Source organism: Camelus dromedarius, chromosome 9, assembly GCF_036321535.1.
Source record: "Camelus dromedarius isolate mCamDro1 chromosome 9, mCamDro1.pat, whole genome shotgun sequence".
NCBI lineage: Eukaryota > Metazoa > Chordata > Mammalia > Artiodactyla > Camelidae > Camelus > Camelus dromedarius.
This window is the reverse complement of record NC_087444.1, coordinates 3913038-3935227: the sequence shown is the minus strand read 5'-3', so window position 1 is coordinate 3935227 and position 22190 is coordinate 3913038. Positions and strand designations below refer to the sequence as shown.

The 22190-nt window shown below is 46.0% G+C and overlaps 2 protein-coding genes across 5 annotated transcripts in view; one reads left to right on the top strand and one right to left on the bottom strand.

The window, feature by feature from the left end:
- The first annotated feature begins 866 nt into the window (after positions 1-866).
- F3 (coagulation factor III, tissue factor) lies at positions 867-11700 on the top strand. Of its 2 annotated transcripts, XM_031457640.2 has the most exons (6): positions 868-1095; positions 2176-2287; positions 6286-6476; positions 8437-8615; positions 9282-9441; positions 10752-10996. In XM_031457640.2, the coding sequence occupies exons 1-6, from the start codon at positions 996-998 to the stop codon at positions 10883-10885; spliced, it is 876 nt and encodes a 291-aa protein (XP_031313500.1). In that variant the 5' UTR covers positions 868-995; the 3' UTR covers positions 10886-10996. The 2 variants fall into 2 exon arrangements, with proteins under 2 accessions (XP_064344811.1, XP_031313500.1); XM_064488741.1 differs by lacking the exon at positions 9282-9441 and having other exon boundaries at positions 867-1095; positions 10752-11700.
- Positions 11701-18094: 6394 nt separating this feature from the next.
- Positions 18095-22190, bottom strand: part of ABCD3 (ATP binding cassette subfamily D member 3) — a 137260-nt gene continuing 133164 nt past the window's right edge. For all 3 annotated transcript variants that reach the window (XM_064488740.1, XM_031457638.2, XM_064488738.1), the window contains exons 22-23: positions 20793-20849; positions 18095-18801 (exon numbers count right to left, since the gene is read on the bottom strand). In XM_064488740.1, coding sequence (XP_064344810.1) covers positions 18724-18801; positions 20793-20849 — 135 coding nt within the window. In that variant the 3' untranslated portion in view covers positions 18095-18723. The remainder of the gene's footprint in view (positions 18802-20792; positions 20850-22190) is intronic.

Genomic DNA, 22190 nt, shown 5'->3' with positions numbered 1-22190 from the left:
GGAACTAAGCCAATCTTGCAAATGTCTTCTTCAAAGTGAGAACAATTCTTTCCGGAACCACTGGGCGGCAGATGTCACGCTGGAATTCTCCCAGAGGCAAACTGCCAGATTTAGGGCAGCCCTTCCTCGGCCACTAACCCGCGTCGGGCCGGGCTGTGCCTGGGCCGACTGACCTTCCGACCTGCAGGAGCACCTGCGCTGGCACCACCTCGTGGAATGCGACCCACGCTAAGGGCCCGGGGAGGAAGGCCGGCCAGGTGTCCTTGCCTGCGGGGTGGAAGACGAAGCCGCAGCTGGAAGAGGGCGCTGCGTCTCGTTACTTGGCTGCAGATTCCAAGGCTCAGCCCCACGTGGGCAAAACGCCCGGGAAATGTCCTCGGCTGCCGGAGCCCGTACTTTCTATTAAACTTCCTAAATGCTGCGCTCCCGCCGCCGGGACAACACTGCATCGCCAAATGGAAGGGAGCAATCCCTTTCTTTCACCTCGAGAACTCCTTCCAACCGCCGCCTTTTACTTCCCCACAGACCTGCTGCTCACTCAGGCGGGACATCGGAGTCGCCGGCCTGGGTGGCTCAGTGGCCGGGAAGCTGGATGATCAGGGGACCTGGGTGGCCGAGAGATCTGGTTCCCCTCAGCACCTGGAGCCGCCACGGCCGAAGGGAACTCGCGATTGGCAGCGCGGTTGAATCAGGGGTGATTCAGCCCTTGCAGGGTCTCGGAGTTTCCTAGCGCGAGGCGGGGCCGGGGTGTCGACTCGCCGGGTACCGCCCACTGAAGCGGCGAGACCCAGGCCGGGGCGGGGAGTCCCGAGGAAAGGCGGAGGCGCGGGCGTGCGCCAGGCCCTTTAAAGCGCGCCCGGCACGGGCTCCTGCACACTCGGGGCTCCCCGCGCGCGCCATCCCGCAGCTCAAGGCGCCTCCAGCCCAACCCCTGAAGCCTCCCCAGCCTCCGGGGCGCAACAGAATCCTCCCCGCCTCGCCGCCAGCTCTTGGACATGGCGACCCCTCTTGGGCCCTGGGCGCCCTGCCCCAAGGCCGCCGTCGCTCGGGCGCTCCTGCTCGGCTGGGTCCTCGTCCAGGTGGCGGGAGCCGTAGGTGAGTGGCACCCGCCCCCCGAAGCCCTGGGGCGCGCCGCCCGGAGGAGGGGGGACGATCCTGACTGGCAAGGGGCTCGACCTGCTGCCCGAGGTGCCACCCGCCCGGGACCCACCGCCCCTTCTGCTGGAGATGCTTGCTTGCGGCGTCCATTGTTGCTTAAGAGGGTCTGGGGCTCCTGCTTGAAGTTTAGGGAAAGGGCTTCCCAGGAAGCCGCCACCTTCAAGGGGCGGGACGTGGGTCCGCACCTGCACCGGTCGGTGTGCAGCGTTTGAATATTATCCTTCGTTACATGTGCGCTTTCCTTAATGAAAAGCGGTGCTCGGTCTTATCTTGAGCGTATGTGTTTTAGATTGGGTTAGACAATCCTGCGGCCAAACGTCGCTTGGATTGGAGCAGGCACCGCACTGTGCATGCCCTGTAAGCCTATTCTGTGTGTGTGTGTGTGTGTGGCGGGGGCAGGGCAGGGACTGACCTGCTGAGAACCGGCAACGCTGACCTTAACAGTGAGGCACCCGGACCGGCATCCAGCGGTGTGGCGGGCGGAACGTCTGTCGGAGTGTCTGTGGAAGTTTCAATAGAGAGCCATCCGATAAAAAATGAAAAAAGTCACGATTTGGCTTTTTAATTGTATGCAGCCCTCACTCCTCTCACACATGTGGCTCCACCTCTCACCTTTTCCCACAGTTTACGGAAAGCCCTTCCTAGCCGGCCTTCCCCGCAGAGCCCGCCCCGTCCTCGGTGGGCGGTGGGCGCCCCGGGCCTCGGAGGGCGCCTGGGCCGTGCTTCCAGGTTGCCATCACAGGGCTCCCCCCGTGAATACTTACAAGCACCGATTTCAAGGTCCTTGCTTGTTTTCTTAGATTACCGGGTTTTGCCAGGAGGAAATTCTGGGTTTAGGGAAAAGTTGCAGATTTTTTCTTAGGATAATTCAGCGGTAAAGCTTTTGAGATTGAAAAAAAAATGTGAGGTTTACGGTGATGCTGGGGGGGGTGGGGTGGGGAGATATTTTATACCATCAACACGAGAGCGTGTGCTGAGAAGTTCATGTAATAATAGCTGTTTCTCTGTTGTTTAAAGGCGCCTCAGATGTAGTAGTAGCATATAATTTAACTTGGAAATCAACTAATTTCAAGACAATTTTGGAGTGGGAACCCAAACCCATCAATCATGTCTACACTGTTCAGATAAGGTAAGCTAGGTGCCAAAAAAGAAAAATAAGGTTTTTGCTGTTTCCACTTTCCGTGCTGAATATATGTCTTTAAGGTGACTAATGGATAACATTATTTAACAGGTAACAAAGAACAGGGCATTTGTGATAACCTGCTGGCCAGAGCCGTGCTCTGTCAGGCCCACGACATTTCCAGACCTTAAGTTGATAGAATGTTTTTATTGGTTTTGGAGATGATGGGGAAATTCATAAGTGGAGTATAAGCTATGGAGAAGTGAACCTTCTTGAGCAGGTCGTGGTGGCCCTGATAGATGTGCTTCTGGTTGGTGGATAAACTAATCTTATCTAAGCACACAGGTCTTTTTCTGTGCTAACCGTCTAGACTGCGAGCCGGATCTAACATGTTAGAGAAGAGGTGGGGAGGAGTTCAGATGTATACATTGCCCTTAAGCAGTGTTTGATTCATTAATCTTTGGACTCATGATTCAAAATTCGGTTGCATTTATGATCCTGGAGGTCACATCCATGACTCACTAAGCCAGGAAGGAATACTCCTCTGCCTGCACCATCAGCCGTCAGGGCTGCTCTGCTCACCCGTCTTCACCTGTGATCGGCAGCTCTCCCCAAGAGCCCTCAGTTCGGCGTCTTCAGTCCGTGTCCTCCTGCCTTCCTTGATGGTTTTCACAATCTTCTTGGCAAGGTTTTGGTTTCTGAAATGTTCTAGGAGGCTTGGTAGAGATGTTATTAAGTAGAGGAGAGAAGCTGTGGAAATTATTTTAACACCAATTGAAGAAAGGCACAAAAGGATCGCTGGCCAGAGTTAAAGGTGCTCTGCTACTTCATTTAGCTTGTGTCAAGGCTTTTACTAAAGCGCTCAGAACGCAGCTCCTGGGTATGGGGTCGGTCTGTTAGGTGGGTGTTCTTCCCACCCCCCAAACTGAACTTCATGACAACTATTGCCGAACTAACAGGGAAGGGAATTTTGAGTCCGTGTGTGTGCATGTGAAGGTACATACAGAGATACAAAGGGATTTTATAACTTGAGGTAGTAATTACGATTACGGTCAGACTTGTCAAGTCAGATTCCACTAGTTGAGAATTAGTCATTCCACTGACAGGGAGTGAAGCTTACCTTGCTAGACACTTCCCTTCTAGGCAGTGAAAATAAGGTTTTAGGAGGATCCTGATCTTCTAAATATATTGTCTTAAGTTTGGTGACCATGAGGAAACATTTACAATTAGCCCGGTTTTTAAACACAGGCCTTTGTGAACTCAAAGCTTTTGGACTTCGCAAGGCTGCTATTATTTAGGTGAACACGGCCCCTGATGTGCAGACATTCTAGTGCAGAGTTGCAGCCGGGGGGCACCTTCGGACCCGGGGTGAAGGTGGTTCCCGACCAGCCGGCTGTCTCCCCACGGGCGGGTGTAGAGGACTGTGAGCAGTCCCTCTCTCTGCCAGAGACCCGCACCCTCCCGTGATGTCCCCACAGTGAATGGACTTCCTGGATGTAAGGACCATAGCAATTCATTTTAGAGAAAAGGAAGCCGGCCCTGGGAAGGTGAGGGACGTATTCGTGCACTGATGGTGCACACCCAGCCAAATCTGGAACGTAGATCCACGCAGCACCCCACACCCCCACCTCCTCAGTGGCCCTGCCCCGTCGGATGAGAGGCTCCAAGGCTGGGAGGAGGAAGGGGACTCGTCCCCGCTGCGTCTCCTCAGTGTGCCTTCCTCCCTCCGGGTTTCCTTCCCTGAGAAAGCATCTTACCTGCTGCCCTCCCACCCCCGACCCCCCGCCACCGCTGTGCCTGAAGCCCCTCCTTGGAACTCCAGCTGCATTTCCCCCCATTGGAAACAGCTTTCAGTGGTGGCTGCAGTGTTACTGGCTCAAGCCTTAGCACCACCGAACCATCCCCTATTGATTCTACGAAGTGTTCTGAATTCTAACACAGAACTTCCAAAGCTTCTAAGAAAACAGCCCAGATTCTGTTGGGACTTTTTAGTAGTTCAGGCGGGACTTTTATTATTTCCAAATCAGGAGATTTTGCAATACCCAGAGGAAGCTCGGAGGCGTTTAAAGTGTTGCTGCCTATGCTAGCATGCAGAGAAACTTGCCGCAGAATCACCCTTTCCTAACCTGTTCACGGCGCTTTATGGCTTTAGTGCTTTTGGTGATTTAGTTCCTTATGCTAAATTCTGCCAGAGGACTGTGGTTTCTACGTGTGAGCCGAGAGAACCAAATGCTATCTCTCAGATGGAATGTAGCCCCAGGGCCCAGCAGCCTTTCCCCTGTTATCTGAACAACTTGTTTGCCATAATGGTGGAGAAGAGTCATCACATTCTCCTTCACTTTTTAACATAGAAATGATGTAATTTTTTGAAATGCATTTTGGTCATTTTGAAATTAAGTCTGCATCTCTACTTTTTTTCATAGAAAATTGGAGAAATCTAAGAGTATCTAAACTGATACTTCTGTATTACTCTCAGTTTGTAAACTTAAGGACAAAGAGTGTCCCACACCTTCATAGCCTGGTTATTAAGATTTTTTAAAAAATACTTATTTATGGTTCTTATGCCTGGTTTTAGACAATTGAATCCGTATGGCAGCTTGTTTTCCCCTGATTCCCCTGTAAATGTAGCCTGTCTAATACTCAGCAAGGCATGGCTGCTGGCTGCAAGCCCTGGAGCCCCTCTGCTTCATGGGGGAGCACAAGGGCGTGGCCCCCGGTGCTAGGTTCACCGGAAGTGCTTTCATGAGATGTCAGTGCCGGGGCAGGGAAGGGAGCAATCTGGAGATCCCCGCAGAAAGTGGGATTGGACATGTCCTTGGTTGACAGGTGTCATCAAGTAGGTTTCTCCACCAGTCTGTCCCCAGACCCTGCCAGGGGCTGGCTGGGGGTCCCAGCGGTCCCCGGCATTTGCTTGTGTCTCTCTTTCCTGAATTTCCTGTCCTGTCATCGGGGTGCTCTGGTGGTTGATGATGGGGAGGGAAGAGCAGGGGAGCTGTCACTTCGTTATGTGTGGACCAAGTTGCAGTGACATTTATCTATAAATTGTTTCGGTCCTGTAGAATAATTTCAGTGTTAGTAGAAGTTCTTTATATTATTTCAGAGTAATTTCATTTTTGGTAGTTCTTTAATCATTTCCTCTTTAATAACATCTTACAAAAGGAAGATCTGCCTTGAGTCAGGTCTGTCTCTTCGTCTCTCAGACTTTGTTAGACAGATATTACCTGTGTTGTTACTCTGTGATCCCTGATGGAATGCAGCCACATCCTGTGGAAGTGAGGGAAGTGCGCGGTGTAACGAGAGGAGCAGACCCAGCTCTCAGCTCATTAGCTGGAGACCTGGCACACGTTACCTAGCAGCTCTGGGCTTCAGTTGTCCTCGGGAGTAAGAAAGACCCGGTACCTTCTTGGAAGGATTATATCAAATGAAGTAACATGTTTAAGGGCCCAGTATAGTACCTGGCTTGTTATAGATTCAATAAAGGTTAAATAACCACACCCATAATGCTCACAGTGGAATGTAATACAGAGAATGTGTTATTACACAGACCATTATCACTACATTGACTATAGTCTACAGAGAATGTAGAATGCAATAACCAGAATGTGACATAAGTAGACTACAGTAAACAACTGGGTCTTGATGGAAAATTGCTTTCTCCCACATGATCATGACAAATCACCTACATTTGAAGAAAGCTATTTAACAAAATGCTTAAGAGCTCAGACCCCGCAGTCAAATTGCTGTCTGGCTCCAAGTCCAGCTGTGCGGTTTCCACCTGGGCATTCAGTCTCACCTTGGGTCAGCTGCCTTCTCTGTGGGCATAGAGACGACGACAGAACCACTCCCAGTTTGCTGCGAGGATTCAGACTCGTCCAAAGTGCTCCGTGTGGCAAGGCCTCCCTGGGACTGCTTGTGGCAGCTGTCACTACACTGCAGCTCCCCAGGCAGAAAGTGATCTGTCTTGTTGGATGCGAATCACAATGTTCCATTTCCCTTCCTTCCTTCAGCCCGAGATTAGGAAACTGGAAAAACAAATGCTTCTACACAACAAACACAGAGTGTGACGTCACCGATGAGATTGTGAAAAACGTGAGGGAAACGTACCTGGCGCGGGTCTTTTCGCAGCCGGCAGACGCCGCCGGCTCCGCGGGGGAGCCTCAGTTTACCAACTCCCCGGAGTTCACGCCCTACCTCGACAGTAAGTGGCCGCTTTGTAGTAGCCTTTCATTCTTGTTTTCATATGTTTTTGAATATTGCTTGCAGCATAGGACCCTTAGGAGCCATTATGTAAAGAATATTTATCCATAAACACACCTTCTTTCTCAGAAACTGGCAAGTACCACCGCCCTCTCTGCTCACTCTGGACGTGGCAGGAGGTCCCCAGAACGTGAGCTCTGGAGCTGATGATGGTGCCATCGGGGAGGTTTCTCCTACTTGACGTCCCCAAAGCCTCCAGTACCTGGCCGGTGGGCTGCCGGGAGAAGGGAATTCTCCAAGGCTGGGGTGCATATGTTTCCCTGCATGTTCAGGAGACTTTATGTCTCTCTCTCTTCTGAATTTCCTGTCCTGTCATCAGACCAGAAGCCCAGGTTAGGGTTTTTCACACACAGTCACAGATCCATGGGAGAAGCTCGGTGTCCCTCTGATCTCCGAATCGGGCTTCCTGCCTGTTCACTCACTTGACCTCGGATTGAGTCCCTTGATGTGCAGGCTCTTGTCGGGCCAGCTCCCATCCTGTGTCCCTTCACGCTGGTCTTGAAAACACAGAATGCTTTGCTCCCTGGCCTCTGGCTCGGTAAACAGACCTAAGCATGTACGAAGGGAATGCAGAGGTTTCCTGCCATGTAGGTTTAAATTTTTGTCACGACTGTGGTTCTGAACGAGGTGTTTTAAATAAACACGTGTAGCGCATTGAGAAGAGTGAAGTCCACTGCTCTACTAAGAATTAGAATTGAAGCGTTGTGTTTTGGGGAAGGCTCATTTCTCTTTTACCACATGGAGAAGCCAGCCAAACATCTTGGACTTTCTGTTTTCAAATGTTCTGTTTTGCTGCTCTTATAAATCCTCAGAATGTCTCAGAATTTTCTGTATTCCTTGCACATAACATCTCTCAGGGAGTCATTTTGCCAAGACGTTATACAAATTTCAATGCAATCACCTATCAGAAATGGGGAGGGGGCAGAGGGACAGGCAGCCATGTCTCCACTTAGGATCTACTTTGAGGGGCGTGGGGGGGGCAGCCTCACCCCAGGTGAACCTGGCTGCCCACCCTGAGCCCCTCTTTGCCAGAGACCCTGTCTTTAAACTCCTCTGGTGCCTCCCCGTGTGCCTCTCATGGTCCTGAGCTTAGCACAGCCCTCGGCCACTGCCAGCGACTCTGCAGGGTCACTGAGGCTTACTCTCCCTGCATCGGCCGCGGCCTCATGATTTCCTTTTGTAGTTCTCGGGATTTTTGTTATCTGCTTCAAATCCTTTTTTGGTGTGAGAGAGAAGACATTTTATATATTGATTTTGCATGTGCTCACACACACACACGTGGTTGCATATGGTTCCTGTTACATTGTTAGAATTTGTCTTACTTGTCATTCAACCAAAGCTCACGAGATCATTGCGCCATTGCAGAGACCTGGTAGTTAAAACTGGTTCCTGAGGTCCCACAGACATCTCCCGGGCTTCCCCACAGCCCTCAATCTATTGTCTCTAAAATATGGACTCTTGTGCAGCTGTTTGTCTAGCCACATGTGGCTGCTGAGCATTTGAAACACGGCTCATGCCCTAAGTGTAAAATACACACTGGATTTTGAAAAGGATCTCCAGGAGTCTTTGTATTGATTAAATGCTGACATATTTTAGCCTTTATATTGTGTTAAATGAAATACAGTTTTAGGATGAACTTCGCTTGTTCCTTTTTGCATTTTCTCATGCGACGGCAAGGAGCTTTACAACGCCGCCGTGGCCCCCGTTGCCGTCCCGCGGACAGCACGGCCGCAGGTCGTCCGGGGTCCGGCTCTGCGGCCACTTAGCTCACTGCTGCCGGGCAGTCGGTCCCGTGCGGTGTTTCACGAGGGGTGGTCAGGCTGCTAACCAGGATAACTCGAAACGATTCTACTTTGTATAGAATTCTTTGGTTCCAAAGAAGCTCATTTTCTATCTTTTAGCAAACCTCGGACAGCCAACAATTCAAAGTTTTGAACAAGCTGGGACAAAGCTGAATGTAACCGTGAAGGATGCACGTACCTTAGTCAGAGTGAATGGCTCGTTCCTAAGCCTCCGGGAGGTTTTTGGCAAGGACCTAAATTACACACTTTATTATTGGAGAGCTTCAAGTACAGGAAAGGTGAGCATTCTTTTGTTTTTATGACTTGTTTTAAATTGCAGATCCTTGATTTTACAGCCCACTTCTCCAACTCAGAAATACCGGAATAGGGGGGTTGAGACGGCAGAGTGGCGGAGTGGAAGGCATGCCTGCTGCCTGGTTCTGCCTTTGAGCTGCCGGGGGCAGGCCCCCTGGGGCACCCAGGCTCCCCGGCCAAGGGGCTGGACCAGTCATCTCTCAGGTTGCCACCAGCTCCCATGTTTCTTCCTCCACTGAGGATCCCAGACACAAAATCTGTCGTCCATTCAACAATTAATACTTCGTCCTTTTTCCCTTTACTGCAGATATTTTCTAAAGGAGCTAAATTGGGTTGACTGTGCCCAAACTGGGTATCTTCATTTTTGGAAAACTGCTAAAGATGCTTTTTCAGGAGTAACTGATTAGCCAAGTAACTATTTTTTAAAAAAAATTTAAACTGAAGTACAGTGAGTTACATTGTGTACAGCACAATGTCCCAGACATGCATATACATACATACATATGTTCGTTTTCATGGTCTTAGCCAAGTCGCTTCTGATCCCTTGTATGTCAGATGTATCCACATAGGCTTTTATTCCCAGTGACTTAGTCAAGGGGATGGGATTCACTCTGAGCCCAGATGAATTAAAGAACTCTATCTTTTAACAGAAAAAGGCCACGACAAACACTAATGAATTCTCGATTGATGTGGACAAAGGAGAAAACTACTGTTTCCAGGTTCAAGCAGTGATTCTGTCACGAAGAGCTAACCAGAAGAGTCCAGAAAGTCCCATTGAGTGCCACAGCCGAGAGAAAGGTGTCTTCAGAGGTGAGTGGCTCTGCCTTCCAGAGGACCAGCTCCACCTCAGAACCAGGATGTACTTTGTTCAGGAACAAACTGCCTTGTGTGTGTGTGTGTGTGTGTGTGTATTCGGGGGTACTCAATTTTATGTATTTAGAAATGTTTGTGTTGTTCCCTTGTATTGACAGCTGTTTTCTTGAGCCCTTAACATGTGCTAATCCTTCTGCTGAGCACTGGACCCGATGGTACATGTTTAGGATTTAGCATCAAATCATTGATTTCTCTGGGCATTTTTTTGTACTTAAATTCTGATCTTAGGGCTTGGGGGAGCTTCTGGACCAGCTGCAGCAGCCCTCGATAGACTGTTGCACCGCTGTGGGTTGTTGGCCCAGAGGATGTAACCCATGAAGGGAAAGGATTGAGTCTATCAGATACAACACGTGCATGTGTGTGCGCCCAGCCCACACGTGTATGACCACGTATGTGCCACACTGGGAACCAGACGCCGGGAGGATGGAGCCTCTCTGGCGGTGCTGTGGGGGCCCAGATGTGTGCGTGAGGCTGAGAGTCTTGGGCCTCCCTGCAGGCTTGGTAGGGATGGTGCTCTGAGTACCTTCAAGGAACACGAGTCAGGGATGGTGGTGATGACCTAGTGCCTTGCTAAGGTGAGACTTAATATCTTAAAACACTTTTAAAATAAATTCTCTCCTGTTAATATTGACATTGACAGAAGGAAAGGACTCTCTTCCCTTCTGGTCCCGCACCCTCTTGGGCCACCGTACCCACAGCCCTCACAACCGTCTTCTAACGCCAGCTTGAGTTCAGCCGCCTCTCCGCCTTTGTGCACAGGCGGGTCGCTGCTCCTCCTGCCTCTTCTCCATCTGCTGAAATGCGTCCTTTGAGAACTGTTTCACATGCCACCTCCGCCAGGAAGGCTTACTGCCCCCGCCAGTTACCATCTCTTCTTTACGAATCTTGGTAGCGCTCTGTATTTCTCTTTGTGCCAGTAGTTCATCCTATGCTATAATCACTGCCACCAAACTCAGCCTCATTTTTAGCCACTTGTTTCTAACAGCCGATCTTGCTTCTGTCCACGTGTGTCTTTCTAGACTGTGAGCATGAGCCAGCTTTTCACCGTTGTCAGTTGCTCCCAGACATCAGGGGTTTGACAGATTCCTCCCTAATCGAAATCTGTTGTGGTGGGAAGAGTGGAGGAAAGAAATCTCAAGTGATGCAAAAGCAGGATGGTGTAATTTGGGGTTGTGCCCGCAGTTCTGCACACGGATACATGGGATTCGCGCTCTCTCTGAGCTGGTCTGGCACCTTTTATCTTTCAGAAGTCTTCTTCATCGTTGGAGCCTTGGTGTTTGTGGTCTTCATCGTCGTCATCCTGTCTCTGTCTCTGTACAAGTGCAGGAAGGCGAGAGCAGGGCGGGGCAGGAAGGAGAGCGCGCCCCTCACTGCTGCGTAGAGATCTCGCCGTGGGATCTGCCGGCTCCGCGGAGGCTGCGTGCGCTGCGACCAAGAGCTTTGAAGGCAGTAGAATCCGTGCAGGCAAGGGAGTGCTTTGGAGCACGGAGACCCTGGGGCTCAAAGGGAGCTCTTTATTTGACCTGTTCCCAGCGTCAGCATTAGACACTTGAGAGGTAGTGAGCGGTACAGCAATTCCAAGGTTTAATTTCTCTTTTAACACTAGGGCACCTTTTGCACATATCACACTTCAGACTGTGTGTTTTCTACACTCACCGTGAAGCCGGGTCGTCTAAGGAAAAACAAATGAACAAAGGCCTTAAAAAATCCTGGGTGGACTTTTGGAGAACTTTTGAGAGACTGACTTCAAACCACGTGGGAGAGTAAAACGGAACTTGGGTGGGTTTTTCTAACACATAGCTGTCCTTTTATGACGTGGTGTTTAGCTTCTTCTTCCCTCTTGTTAGTTCAGAACAATTAGCAGACTCTCACGTGAATGTGTTGAATGCAGCAGGTTTGTGCTTGGGGCACGTTCCTAACAGCATTACTGTTTAGCACTTTATCTGACTGACGCTGTCATGAACACTGACGGCTAGCTGTGTTTTTGTAAGACTACTATACCAACAAACTACATAGTTTATGATTTAAGGTACTTCACACTCTTATGGTCAACGTTGAATATATTTATGTAATTTTTTAAAGGTTTTATATATGGGGATTTTCTATTTATAGAGGTAATATTGTCCTGTTTGTATATATTGAGATAATTTATTTAATATACTTTTATATAAATAAAGGTGACTGGGAATTGTGACCACTGTATTTATTACATCTTCCACTTATTATTTATGATTTGGCCTTTGTATTAGTTGGTTCTGTTGCAGTAACGAGTGACCCTAAATTCTCAGTGGCTTATGACAACAGTGTCTTCCTATTACACTTACGTTACAGGTTGGTGGCCGTGGGTTGGCTGCAGCTCTTCTTAATGTCTTCTCAGTCTAGGACCCAAACCAAAGTGAAGTCCTCTTTGGATCAGGGCAGAGGGAAAAGCAAGAAAGCTGGTAGAGTAGGCAGCCACATCTTCAAGCTTTAAGCCGCCTCCTAAAACTTCTGCTCCAGAGTGGCTCACTGTCACTTCTGGTCACATGCCACTGGCCCAAGCAAGACACATGTCCAAGCCTGACAGTACTCTGCTTACCGGGAGGCACCCCAAGTCCCACGGCGACAGGCAGGGATGGACAGTGTTCCTGGGAAGGGACAGTTTGCTGCAGGCTTAGAGGGAGAGCCTTCTTCCCACAGGTGTTAGTTTGAATTGCAAATGAAGGTCGGAGAGGAAAACAGAAGGAAAGTTCTTTGGATTGTTGTCTTAAAAGAAGAAAATTGGATAAAAAGAATGTAAGCTAGGGAGAGAGGAGGAGTGGAGTCTGTAGAGTTAATGAAAAGCAAACTAGACTGAGCGCTCTCTGTGGGCAGGATGGGGTCTCATTCCCATTTGCTGCTCCTTCGGGGAAGCCGTGCCTGTAGGCTCGGTTGAGCCGACTTCACAACCGCCCTCTAGAGGGTGCAAATAGTGACTCCTCTGTTCAACTGCAAATAAAATCTAGCTGAACAGTCTTGCTCTCACAACTACTGAAAGAAGATTCTAGAGATGTTAGATGAATGATGAATTTTAAATGCATTTTGTTCCTTTGCTCCAGAGAACTCGTAAGCATTGTCAATAAAATTCTAAACGTCAAATGTTAGGTGTAACACCATAGTCTAAGGGACAATGGGCAAAACAAATCTTTCACATCCTCATGAGAACGGCAGCCTGAAAGAAAAAATGGTAGATATTTTGGAGCAGTGAAGGGAAACAGACCAGTGGCTGGTTTACTGGGCTGGTTCTGTTGCTTTGCTTGCCATAATGTGTCAGCGCTGCAGTGGCTGACCCGTACACTGTCGCGGCGTTCACCCTGGATAGTGAGCGTGTGCGTTTGCAGCAGAGTCAACAAGAGAGGCTGGTGTGGGGACATGTCCCCAGAGAAGTGTGCGGTGGCTGTTATCTTGAATTCCTGCTCACATGGGGCTGCCTGGGACACAGAGCTTAGCGCATGAGACAGAACAAGCTCCCAGAGAGGACATCTGACTGGGCGATTCCATCAGGCTGCTCGCTCCCTGCCAGGAATAATAAACAGCACTATGCAATTCCGTGGCCTCATAATCTAAGGAATTTGAATGGTCCCCTAAAGAAAGTACTGGCAGAGTGAAGCCGGTCTGGGTAGTAATGAGGTGTCTGGCTGTTCACAGGGAAGGAATTCATTACACATCCAAATAAAGTGGTACTGCAACGATGGGGGAGTCTGGACACTGCGAATGTTAATCACCATGCAGGTTTCCACAGCCGTCCTCACAAGGAGCTGCTGCTAAAACAACACCTTAATCAGCGCTGGACAGAAGACCACGTTCTTCTTGCTGGCTGGTGTCCAGAAACGACTGCCCTCCAGTGGGCCAGATTATACTTCATCACTTATTCTTGCTCTTAAAGTTTCCCATAAAGCCGATTGTTACTAAACTAAGCTTTCATGCTCTGAAGACAGATTTTTACCATCTTAAATTATGAGCCAAGTTTGGCTTAACGTATAGAAACGCCTGTGAAACCCAAAGACACGCTCACCTCAGTTACAGCCGACGGCCCCTGTAAGTTGAGGGCCTGTCTCCGCAATAAACAAAGAACCAGTGGTCTCTATCAAGTGGTGAATAAACTCATTCCCAAATCCAGTTTTCACCTCATCTAAGACGTGTATTTAGCACGTGTTATTCTTCTCCAGTGGTGGCCTGAGCAGCTTTGTGACTGTTCCAATGCGGACGCTCACAGTGGACTCTAGTTCTCCGTTCCCGCAGCCCTGCTTTTCAACTGCAGACCGAGGTGCTCTGGCTTTGGTATTCAGCACATTCCTTCCTCGTGGCTGCAGAAAAACTGGTTTCGGGGGCAGACGTGTGACCTTCCCCAGTCTGGGAGGGTGAGTCCCAGGGCTCCTGCTGGGAATACTGGGACGCTCTCTTTCTTGACGAACATGGTAAAGAAACAGGCAGCCCATGTTGGTTAATCCAATGGCGTTCAAAGTGTGGCCCCGCATCTCAGGGGATGGAATGGGAATTAGCATTCCTGAGAGTTTATTAGAAAAGTAGATTATAACCCTGACCTCAAACTTACTGAATCAGAAATCTGTTTTAACAAGCCCTCCAAGTGGTTCTAATGCCCAGTAAATTTCAGAAGCATTGGCTTAATCTGTAACTTACTGCAGTGAGAGGCTGGAGCAGCTCTTGACCCGAAAGGGGGCATTCCCAGCTCCGGGGGAGGTCAGAATGCAGCCTGCTGTGCAGCCAAAATCAAACTGAGAGCACCTGAAGCACAGACAAGACCCTCCGTCCGCAGACTGCGCTAGAAGGTCTGTGACACGTGGGCCTGTCAGGAGTCCTCCTGTTGCAGGAACAGAGCCTCGAGAGAACTTAAAACTGGGACGCCTGCTTTCTCCTATGTCAAGTGAGCTAATTGGCCTAAAGCTGTCAATCTCTTTTAATCCAAATTCCATGGTTATATGTTACTAGACAGGGCATCAATAATTAATAATTGAAAGACAACACCCTCTTCTTTCTGGGAGAAATGAAATTAGTTGTTTAAAAAAATCCAGGAGTTTTGAGACAGAAGTTGCAATTTATCCTGAAGATACAAATTTTAATGAACTTCCAAAATTTAAAAGTTAAAGAAATTTTTAAAACTTAAAAGGTTTAAGAGAAGCATTTTTGACATAACAATCTTAGCCTGATTTTCAAAACCACTGGAAAACCAGGCTCCATCTGCAAAGAAACTTGTCTTCTCTAAGCATGTATTGGTCCAGAGAATAAGAAACACTCAGAGGGGCAGGAGAATGTTTCCCTTTGCATAACAGCATTTGGGCTTGTGTCCTTTATGACTAAGATTGTGGCGCCACCTTGAGTTCTTGAGGATTGCAACTTGACCAGAATTACGGATTGGATTGTAAAAATGAAGGAATCTAAATTAAAAAAAACTCAAAAACACCTGGAAATGACTAAGAATGAAGGAACACAGTGGGGAGGGGCGGCCAGAATCACTGAACCAGAGAATCTTCTCTGAGCCGCTGCATCTGTACCTGTGATGGTCTTCTTAGTCCACAGCTGGAGCTCCCACCCCGACCCGCGACTGAGCATCATTTGAGAGCTAGTCAACCTGACATGGACGTTCTCGGGCCCCACCCAGACCTACTGAACCAGAACCTATGCTTTCCGGGTGACTACATGCACACAGAAGTCTGAGCAGCTCTCCTGTCTGTGCTTTCCCCGAACATTCCGCCCGCTCCCCCCTATTTCAGGGAGGCAGGGAAGTGAGCGCAGAAGGGAAACACACCGCCCCCGTGGGTACGCACGGCCTTGACAAGAAGATGCCATTTATTAAACTTGAGTATCAGCCAGCTGCTAACCTGTGCCCGAAGTGCAAGCAGAGCCACGATCATACAGCAAATCCTACACATTTCACTAGGACAATCCTTTCAGGACCTCTGTCTGCCTTAATCAAAAACAGGCAGCAGAGTTTATGTGCTCTGAGTCAGAACAGTGGCTTTTCCAGGCTAACCGTCGGAAGAAGACGTGAAGGAGGCCTTGAGGTGTGACACGGTTCTGTTTCTTAGGCGGTAATAAACACGCACACGTCCTAAAACCTCGGTGAGCCTGTTGAGGTTATGGGCTTTTCTGCCTATGTATTAAACTGCCATAAAGTGCTTACAAATTTAAGAATGATGGAAGTGCATGTGGAGGATGTGGCAGGGGTATGGGCAGCAGGGAATGTCTAAGATGGACGAATTAAGAAACAGCCACATGGCACACTGTTTAAAAAATAAAAAGTAGTTACCACAGAACAACTGGAAGTTAAAAATGGCCCTAGGGTGTGGGGATGGACTGTTATTCATTCATTTTTGGTATTAGATTTTTTTTTGAGAAAAAAAGTTTTATTTAGATAAGTTAAAATCTTTTTAAGTATTAGATTTTTTAAAAGCAGCATGTATATGATATGTTTATAGGTTAGAATTCCAACTTTTCACAAAAGGCAGAATAACTTGACATAGTTTCCTACAACTACCTATAACTAAAGTCCATCTGATAGAAGAAAGTTCACTCTGCTTTTAGGCAAATTATGGTTTTTAAACACAAATTAAAAGATAAAACATTATATAAGGAAATGATAGATGCCATGATATCCCCACAGTTTTAAGCCAAATGCTGGTCATTAAGGGGGAGGGGAAGGGGTGAAGGAGGGCAGGACATGCCGTCCCAAACAGGCCACATCAGCACCAGGACCAGTCTGAGCTAAAGGCACTTGGACAGCAGGTGCAGGAAGGGCGCTCTGACCCTCCCCTTCTTCCTGAAAACAGGATAAAACTCTCCACCAGAAGGAAAATGACACTCTCACCAAGGACAGGACACTGACGCTGAGACAATTCTATACACGTAACCCTGAGTTTCCTTTAGCCTCTCCACATACTTACTGTTCCACAATTGCTTCTCTTTGTTCAGCCTCATAGCCTTTAGGTTTTGCCACTTCTTTGGGGCTTTGTTTCCTTAAGAAGGTTTTCATGTCACATAAAACTTATTAAATACATTTGTACATTTTTTTCCTGTTAATCTGTCTTACGCCAATTTAATTCTTAGGCCCAGCCTAAAACCCTGAGAGTGCAGACGTCAAATTTTGCCTCCCTTACAGAGGCAAACCCGAGATACACTTTGTCCTATGAGCACTGTGCAGCAAACAACTCTCACTATAGACGTTTCTGTTTTCTCACTATATAAAAAAGTAGTGGGAAAAGATGTGCCCTGCTCAGTCATGTTCTGGAAACACTGGATCCCTTTGCTGGAGGCCTTCTTAGAACCACCGTGTTAATGGGCACTGTGATTCTCCATGAAAGGGATCTTCCTTTATGCCTCAAATGGTGAGGCACATTAACATTTGTTAAAAAGGAATAAAAAATACAGAAAAAAAGCCCAAAATGAATTTCTGGTAGCAAGAATCCATCACAGAAGGAACCAGGAGGCAGGCGAGGAGAGCACTTCTACTCACAGGTCCGGAGGAACCTAGGAATCTGAGACACCCCCCCCGACCCCAAGCCGGAACAGCCTTCCCGGGACTTAACTCTTAGGGTCTCCTGGCGACTTGGTAACATTTGTGAAGTACACTGAAGATTTTTTCTGCTTTTTCTAAAAGAGAAATTCATTCTGTTAAAACCACACTTGACAAAACTTTTTTAAGAAGAGACACTGGGCGCTACAAGGGCTTTCCGAATGTTATTTTTGTGTTTTTAAGGCAAGACTGTATGAACTCTGTATGAACCACCGAGGACTGAGATACCAGAACAAAAAGAACAAGTAAAGGTTGTACAGGATATGTGATTTTTTTTTTTTAATCCGAACAGAAAATAAGTATACAAGTTTGCTAAAGAGAGGTGGTAAAAATTGAATGTTCTGTATTACGGAATCAGTACATCAGGTTTTACTTTGGTAGTCAGTGATTCTTACAATTAATTCTGCAAAAAAAAACAAAACCAGTTATGCAGAAATAAGAATATAAAAAGCCCCTTTTTGAACTCCAGTTTGATAAAACTGATTTCATATCTAGCTCACTGATAGTATTCAATTTCAGTTCTCCCTGTGAAAATAATACACATAGTCATTAATGGTGGCTTGGTGAGATGAAACTGATTTCTCTTAGGATACAGTTCAACATAATAGCCCAAATATAAAAACTTCATTAAAGATTCACAGAGATAAACCAGTGCCTTAGGAAACATAATTCACCCATGTGCATAATTTTATAACATATTTTTTAAGCATAAAATCACAGTCAAAGACAGTGATAACATTGCATACTCAGTGCTTTAACTTTATGTAGTGCATTCCTATGGCTCATCTGGAGTTTAACACCATGTAACCACCACACTTCTAATGAATGGGCTTCTAACATACACAAATCCATCCAATTCTTCAAACATTCTCAAACTCTTACAAGACCTTGAGCTCGACATGTAAAGACTCTGTGTTTGAACATCTCAATCACTGGGAAGATTAGGCGCAAAACATAGTAACCATCCCTTGTAGGCAAGACTGCACATATACTTTTGTTGCATCACCACAAAGAACCCTCAAAAAACTCAATACTGAAAACTGAGAGGGGCACATTTATTATTTAGCCGAAGAAATTTCAAATGGCTCTCCTGGAGTCAAACGCACCCCAAGACACATACAAGGAATGAGTATTAACTGTGGCAGCTAAAGACATCTGCCACCGCGTAGTAAATGCTATTGTGCAATGATGTCACACATTTTGATAATACACTATGATCTGTTTCCCACTGTTGTGGGACACAAGAAAATGAAACTCAAGACTATCTTGTTAGAACAGGACAAGTGATGACCCCAATTTTAAACAGGGTTCTTCACTGAAGGAAAAGATAGAGCCAAAAAGTCAAAGTAGCTGACTTCAAATGGTTTGCATCCCAGGATGAATCAGGTTACACTGATTTAAGCCCAATTTAATTTAGGCAGATTTTTAACCACAAGAATAAGGACATTCTTAGTACATATTAATAATTAAACCAACATATACACAATTAGCAATATCCTATATAATATTAAATGTTTCAACAATTTGTTCTCAATTATTTTATATCCAGTTAATTTGTTGCTTTGTTTAAAAAAAAAACAAGCTCAACATAATCTTACAGTGTACTTTGTGTTTCTAATCATATTGTGTGATTATTTCACTGAAGTGGGTACAGTGCCGCTCTCCGGAGTCTAAGAGCCAAACTCAACTGTATCTTCTGTTATCTGTTTGAATTCGTAATTGCCTCTGCCGTCCATGTGCAGGTAGTACTATGGGAAGGAAGTGGGGGAAAAAATCAGTGACTAAGAATTTCCTTTTTATCAGGAATTCATGTAGAGGTTATTGTGTAAGAAAATGATTGGAAATAATTATTTTAAGCTTCTAAAGTCTTTAAAAGTTGATACTCAGAAATGCTTACTATTTTCCAAGGAAAGACTAAATGAAGAAGTCTGCTCTTTTAAAAAACAGTCACACTATACCTCTGCTGGGAGTGGATATAGCACTGTCCTTTATGAGAGCTAAAACACCAGACTTCATGATTTTAAAGGAACCAAATCTACAAGCATCCCACCAATTATAATGCGTCTGTCACTCCGCCACCAAGGAGCAGACCCACCACAGTGCGAGTCTGCTGGGTACGGCAGCCTCTAAAATACTTACCTTAGATCAGCTTGGGACCTCTAACTTGCGGCTTTTTGTTTGTTTGTTCTTTGATTTAGCAGAGGAGGATAGAGCTACAGAGTGAGCCTATACATCCCCTCCCATGAAGGCACTCTGAGGAGAGCAGGTACAAAACCTTCTGTTTTATTTAGTGGGGTTTTTTATTTACAGAAGCAATCTCTGTTTCTCCACTTTCTGTACTGTTGTTTTTAAGCTACTCTGGACTCCAACACCGGAGCGCTTCATGTCACCCTCCTGCACGCGAGCACCGGCCTGATGGTTATTCTGCTGCTTGTCTGCACCCCCAGGGGGAGAGGGGAAACCTATGGCTGTCATGTTTATGAACTTCTGAGAAAACACAAAGGCTCTGGCTATATTTTTAAACTGCTTTGATTTCTTGCTATTTAATTTCTCATTCAAGTCATGAAAAATGGGCAAATCATAACATGCCATTAAGATAATAAAAGCTATCTTTAAAAGTCAACAGCTATATAGAATTTCATTACAGTTTCTTTCATACAGGCTACGTCTTTGCTCCTCGTGGTCATCTATGAGACAGCCAGGCAAGGGCCAACAACTTTATTCCCTGAAGGAAGCGATTAATGCCAGAAACGGTGGTGCCTGAACCCGGTTTTCTGGCTTAAATCCCATGCTCTTCATTTCACTACCTGTACACTATCACCTAAACTGTAAGGTTCTTGAAAGTAAAGACAGTACTCGGTTCCTTATGACTCTTACTCCATTTACTACATTTGGTAAAAAAAAAAAAAGGTGCCCAATCAGGTATGCATTTTACGGGACAAGATACCCTTACCATGTTCCAATTTTCCTCAAACCCTTTCTTTTAACTAAAATTTCTGTATCATTTAGTAAGGAAAAAAAGGAAGGAAGAGAAGAAGGAAGGAAGAGAAGGAGGAAAGAGGAAAAGGGGAAGGAGAAAGGAAGAGTGAAAGAGAGAAAGAAAGAAAAAGAAAAAGAGAAAGAGAAAGAAAAAGAAAAAGGGAAGGGTTTAATTTTAGGGTTTGATCATTTTACATTAAGAGTCGAGAAGAACCGCCGTAGGGAAGACGGCACTGCGGAGCACTCACGCCCATGTAAACCTCGCTCTAACATCTTTGTAAATTACCGTGACCACCTAATGAGTTCCATTTTATCACCGTGTAATGACGAACATAGCTAACATTATTCATCTCCTTCCTGTAGTCCTGACCTCTACCAAAACTGTCCCTAAACTTTCCGCTGCCTAGTCCTTCTTTAGATTCTTTCCCTTCTATCAATACAGAATAGGAAGAAAAAGTCCATTTGGCCACAGCTGTGATGAGATTGTGCACATTTTAGTCAATTATACAACTGGAGAACCACTAACTGGTTCTCGCATATATAACCACAGGTTGTTTACACACAGTGTAGCTTTGAAATTGACAACTACAATAACATTTAAGAAGATCCTATTTTATTTTATAAAACTGAATTAGTCACTTTTTTCTTTAAGGTATATATTTAAAAAGGAATATACACCAAGAAATCTAAAACCATTATCACCCGAATTCACATATGAAAATAAACTTTCATTATACCATTCAATGCAAGGAATACAAACCTCATGGTGTTTCCAAAGGGACTTTCTGTGCGACACAGTGAAGAGGGTGATGCCAACCTATACAAGAAAAGTGATCAGGTTTCTATCAGTATCACAGCCTGTATAATTTAAGTTGTTGAGATGACTGTCTTCAGCAGCTACAGTTAAAAATCAGTGCCCCAGAGAACAAACTACAACCAATGCTCAGTGTTCTAAGGTGGCGCGAAGGACAGGCCACCAACTACATGATAGAAGCTAACAGGCCCCAATCGAGTCTTTAAGAACAAAACTAAACTAAAGAGGAACTAGCTTAATTAAGTGTATTATTTTGTTTGGGGCAGAAAATGTACATTCTAGCACATTTTCTATTTTATTGTGAAAAATACATGAAAAGAGTATAAAGATAATAAAATAGCAAAAGGTTAAAATCGGGAAAATTAAATCAATAAAGTACGGTCTACAGTAAATTTGTTTTTCAAATGCAGGGTCAAAATCTTTTATTGGGAACCACTGTTTGGGAATGCGTCTTGGAACTGAGATCTTGGACAAGGAGTACTAACCACCCCCAGAGGGTCCTGGGGTAGAATTCTGTGTGCTACACACATCACTAATTCTGCAACAACACACATGGACACTGACAGTCAGTGGGACAAATGAAAGAGCTTAAAAATCTTCGTCAGGCGTGGTTTGGCTACCCAGGGAGCTCACGACAAAACAATGACAAATCTTTTGGTTTTAGAAGCTTACTGGATTTTAGACTGTGAATAAGGGTTTGTGGGTCATACTTCAGAATTTCAAAACCACAACAACAGATACAGCTAGTTGCTCTAGGTCAGTGATTTTCAATTAAGGAGAGGAGGCAGGGGCACTTGACAATGTTTTTATTTTACACTGTCACAACTGAGAGTGCTACAGACATCTAAGGGGTAGAGGTCAGAAATGCTGCCAAACATCCTACAGAACAAGGGACAGCCCCCCACAACAAAGAGCCATCCAGCCCTAAATGCTGACTACTCCATAATCACTGAAGGAATGAAACCAATGCAGACAGCCTCAGAAAAGACTAAAAGGAAGCTTTGGTAGAATGTTATCCAGGCCAGTGAAAAAGGCGAATAAATTAAAAATTGCCAAATAACTACTGTTGAGTTTTCTTGATTAAAAAAATTATACTTAGTTAAAGTTAATGGAACAGACTAAAAAAAAATCAATGTATTAACACTGAGTACTGGGAATGAGGTAAAAAGGAAACAAATTTAAATGTTTATTTCATACGTAATACATGGCTAAAATGAATTACATGCAGAATTCATTTATAATTCTTTTTGTTTTACTCACATCCATTAATTACCAGTTTAAAATCTCCGTGAAAGCAAGATACAGCCCCTGGACAGTACTTCCAGTAATTCTGTCACTTTAAAA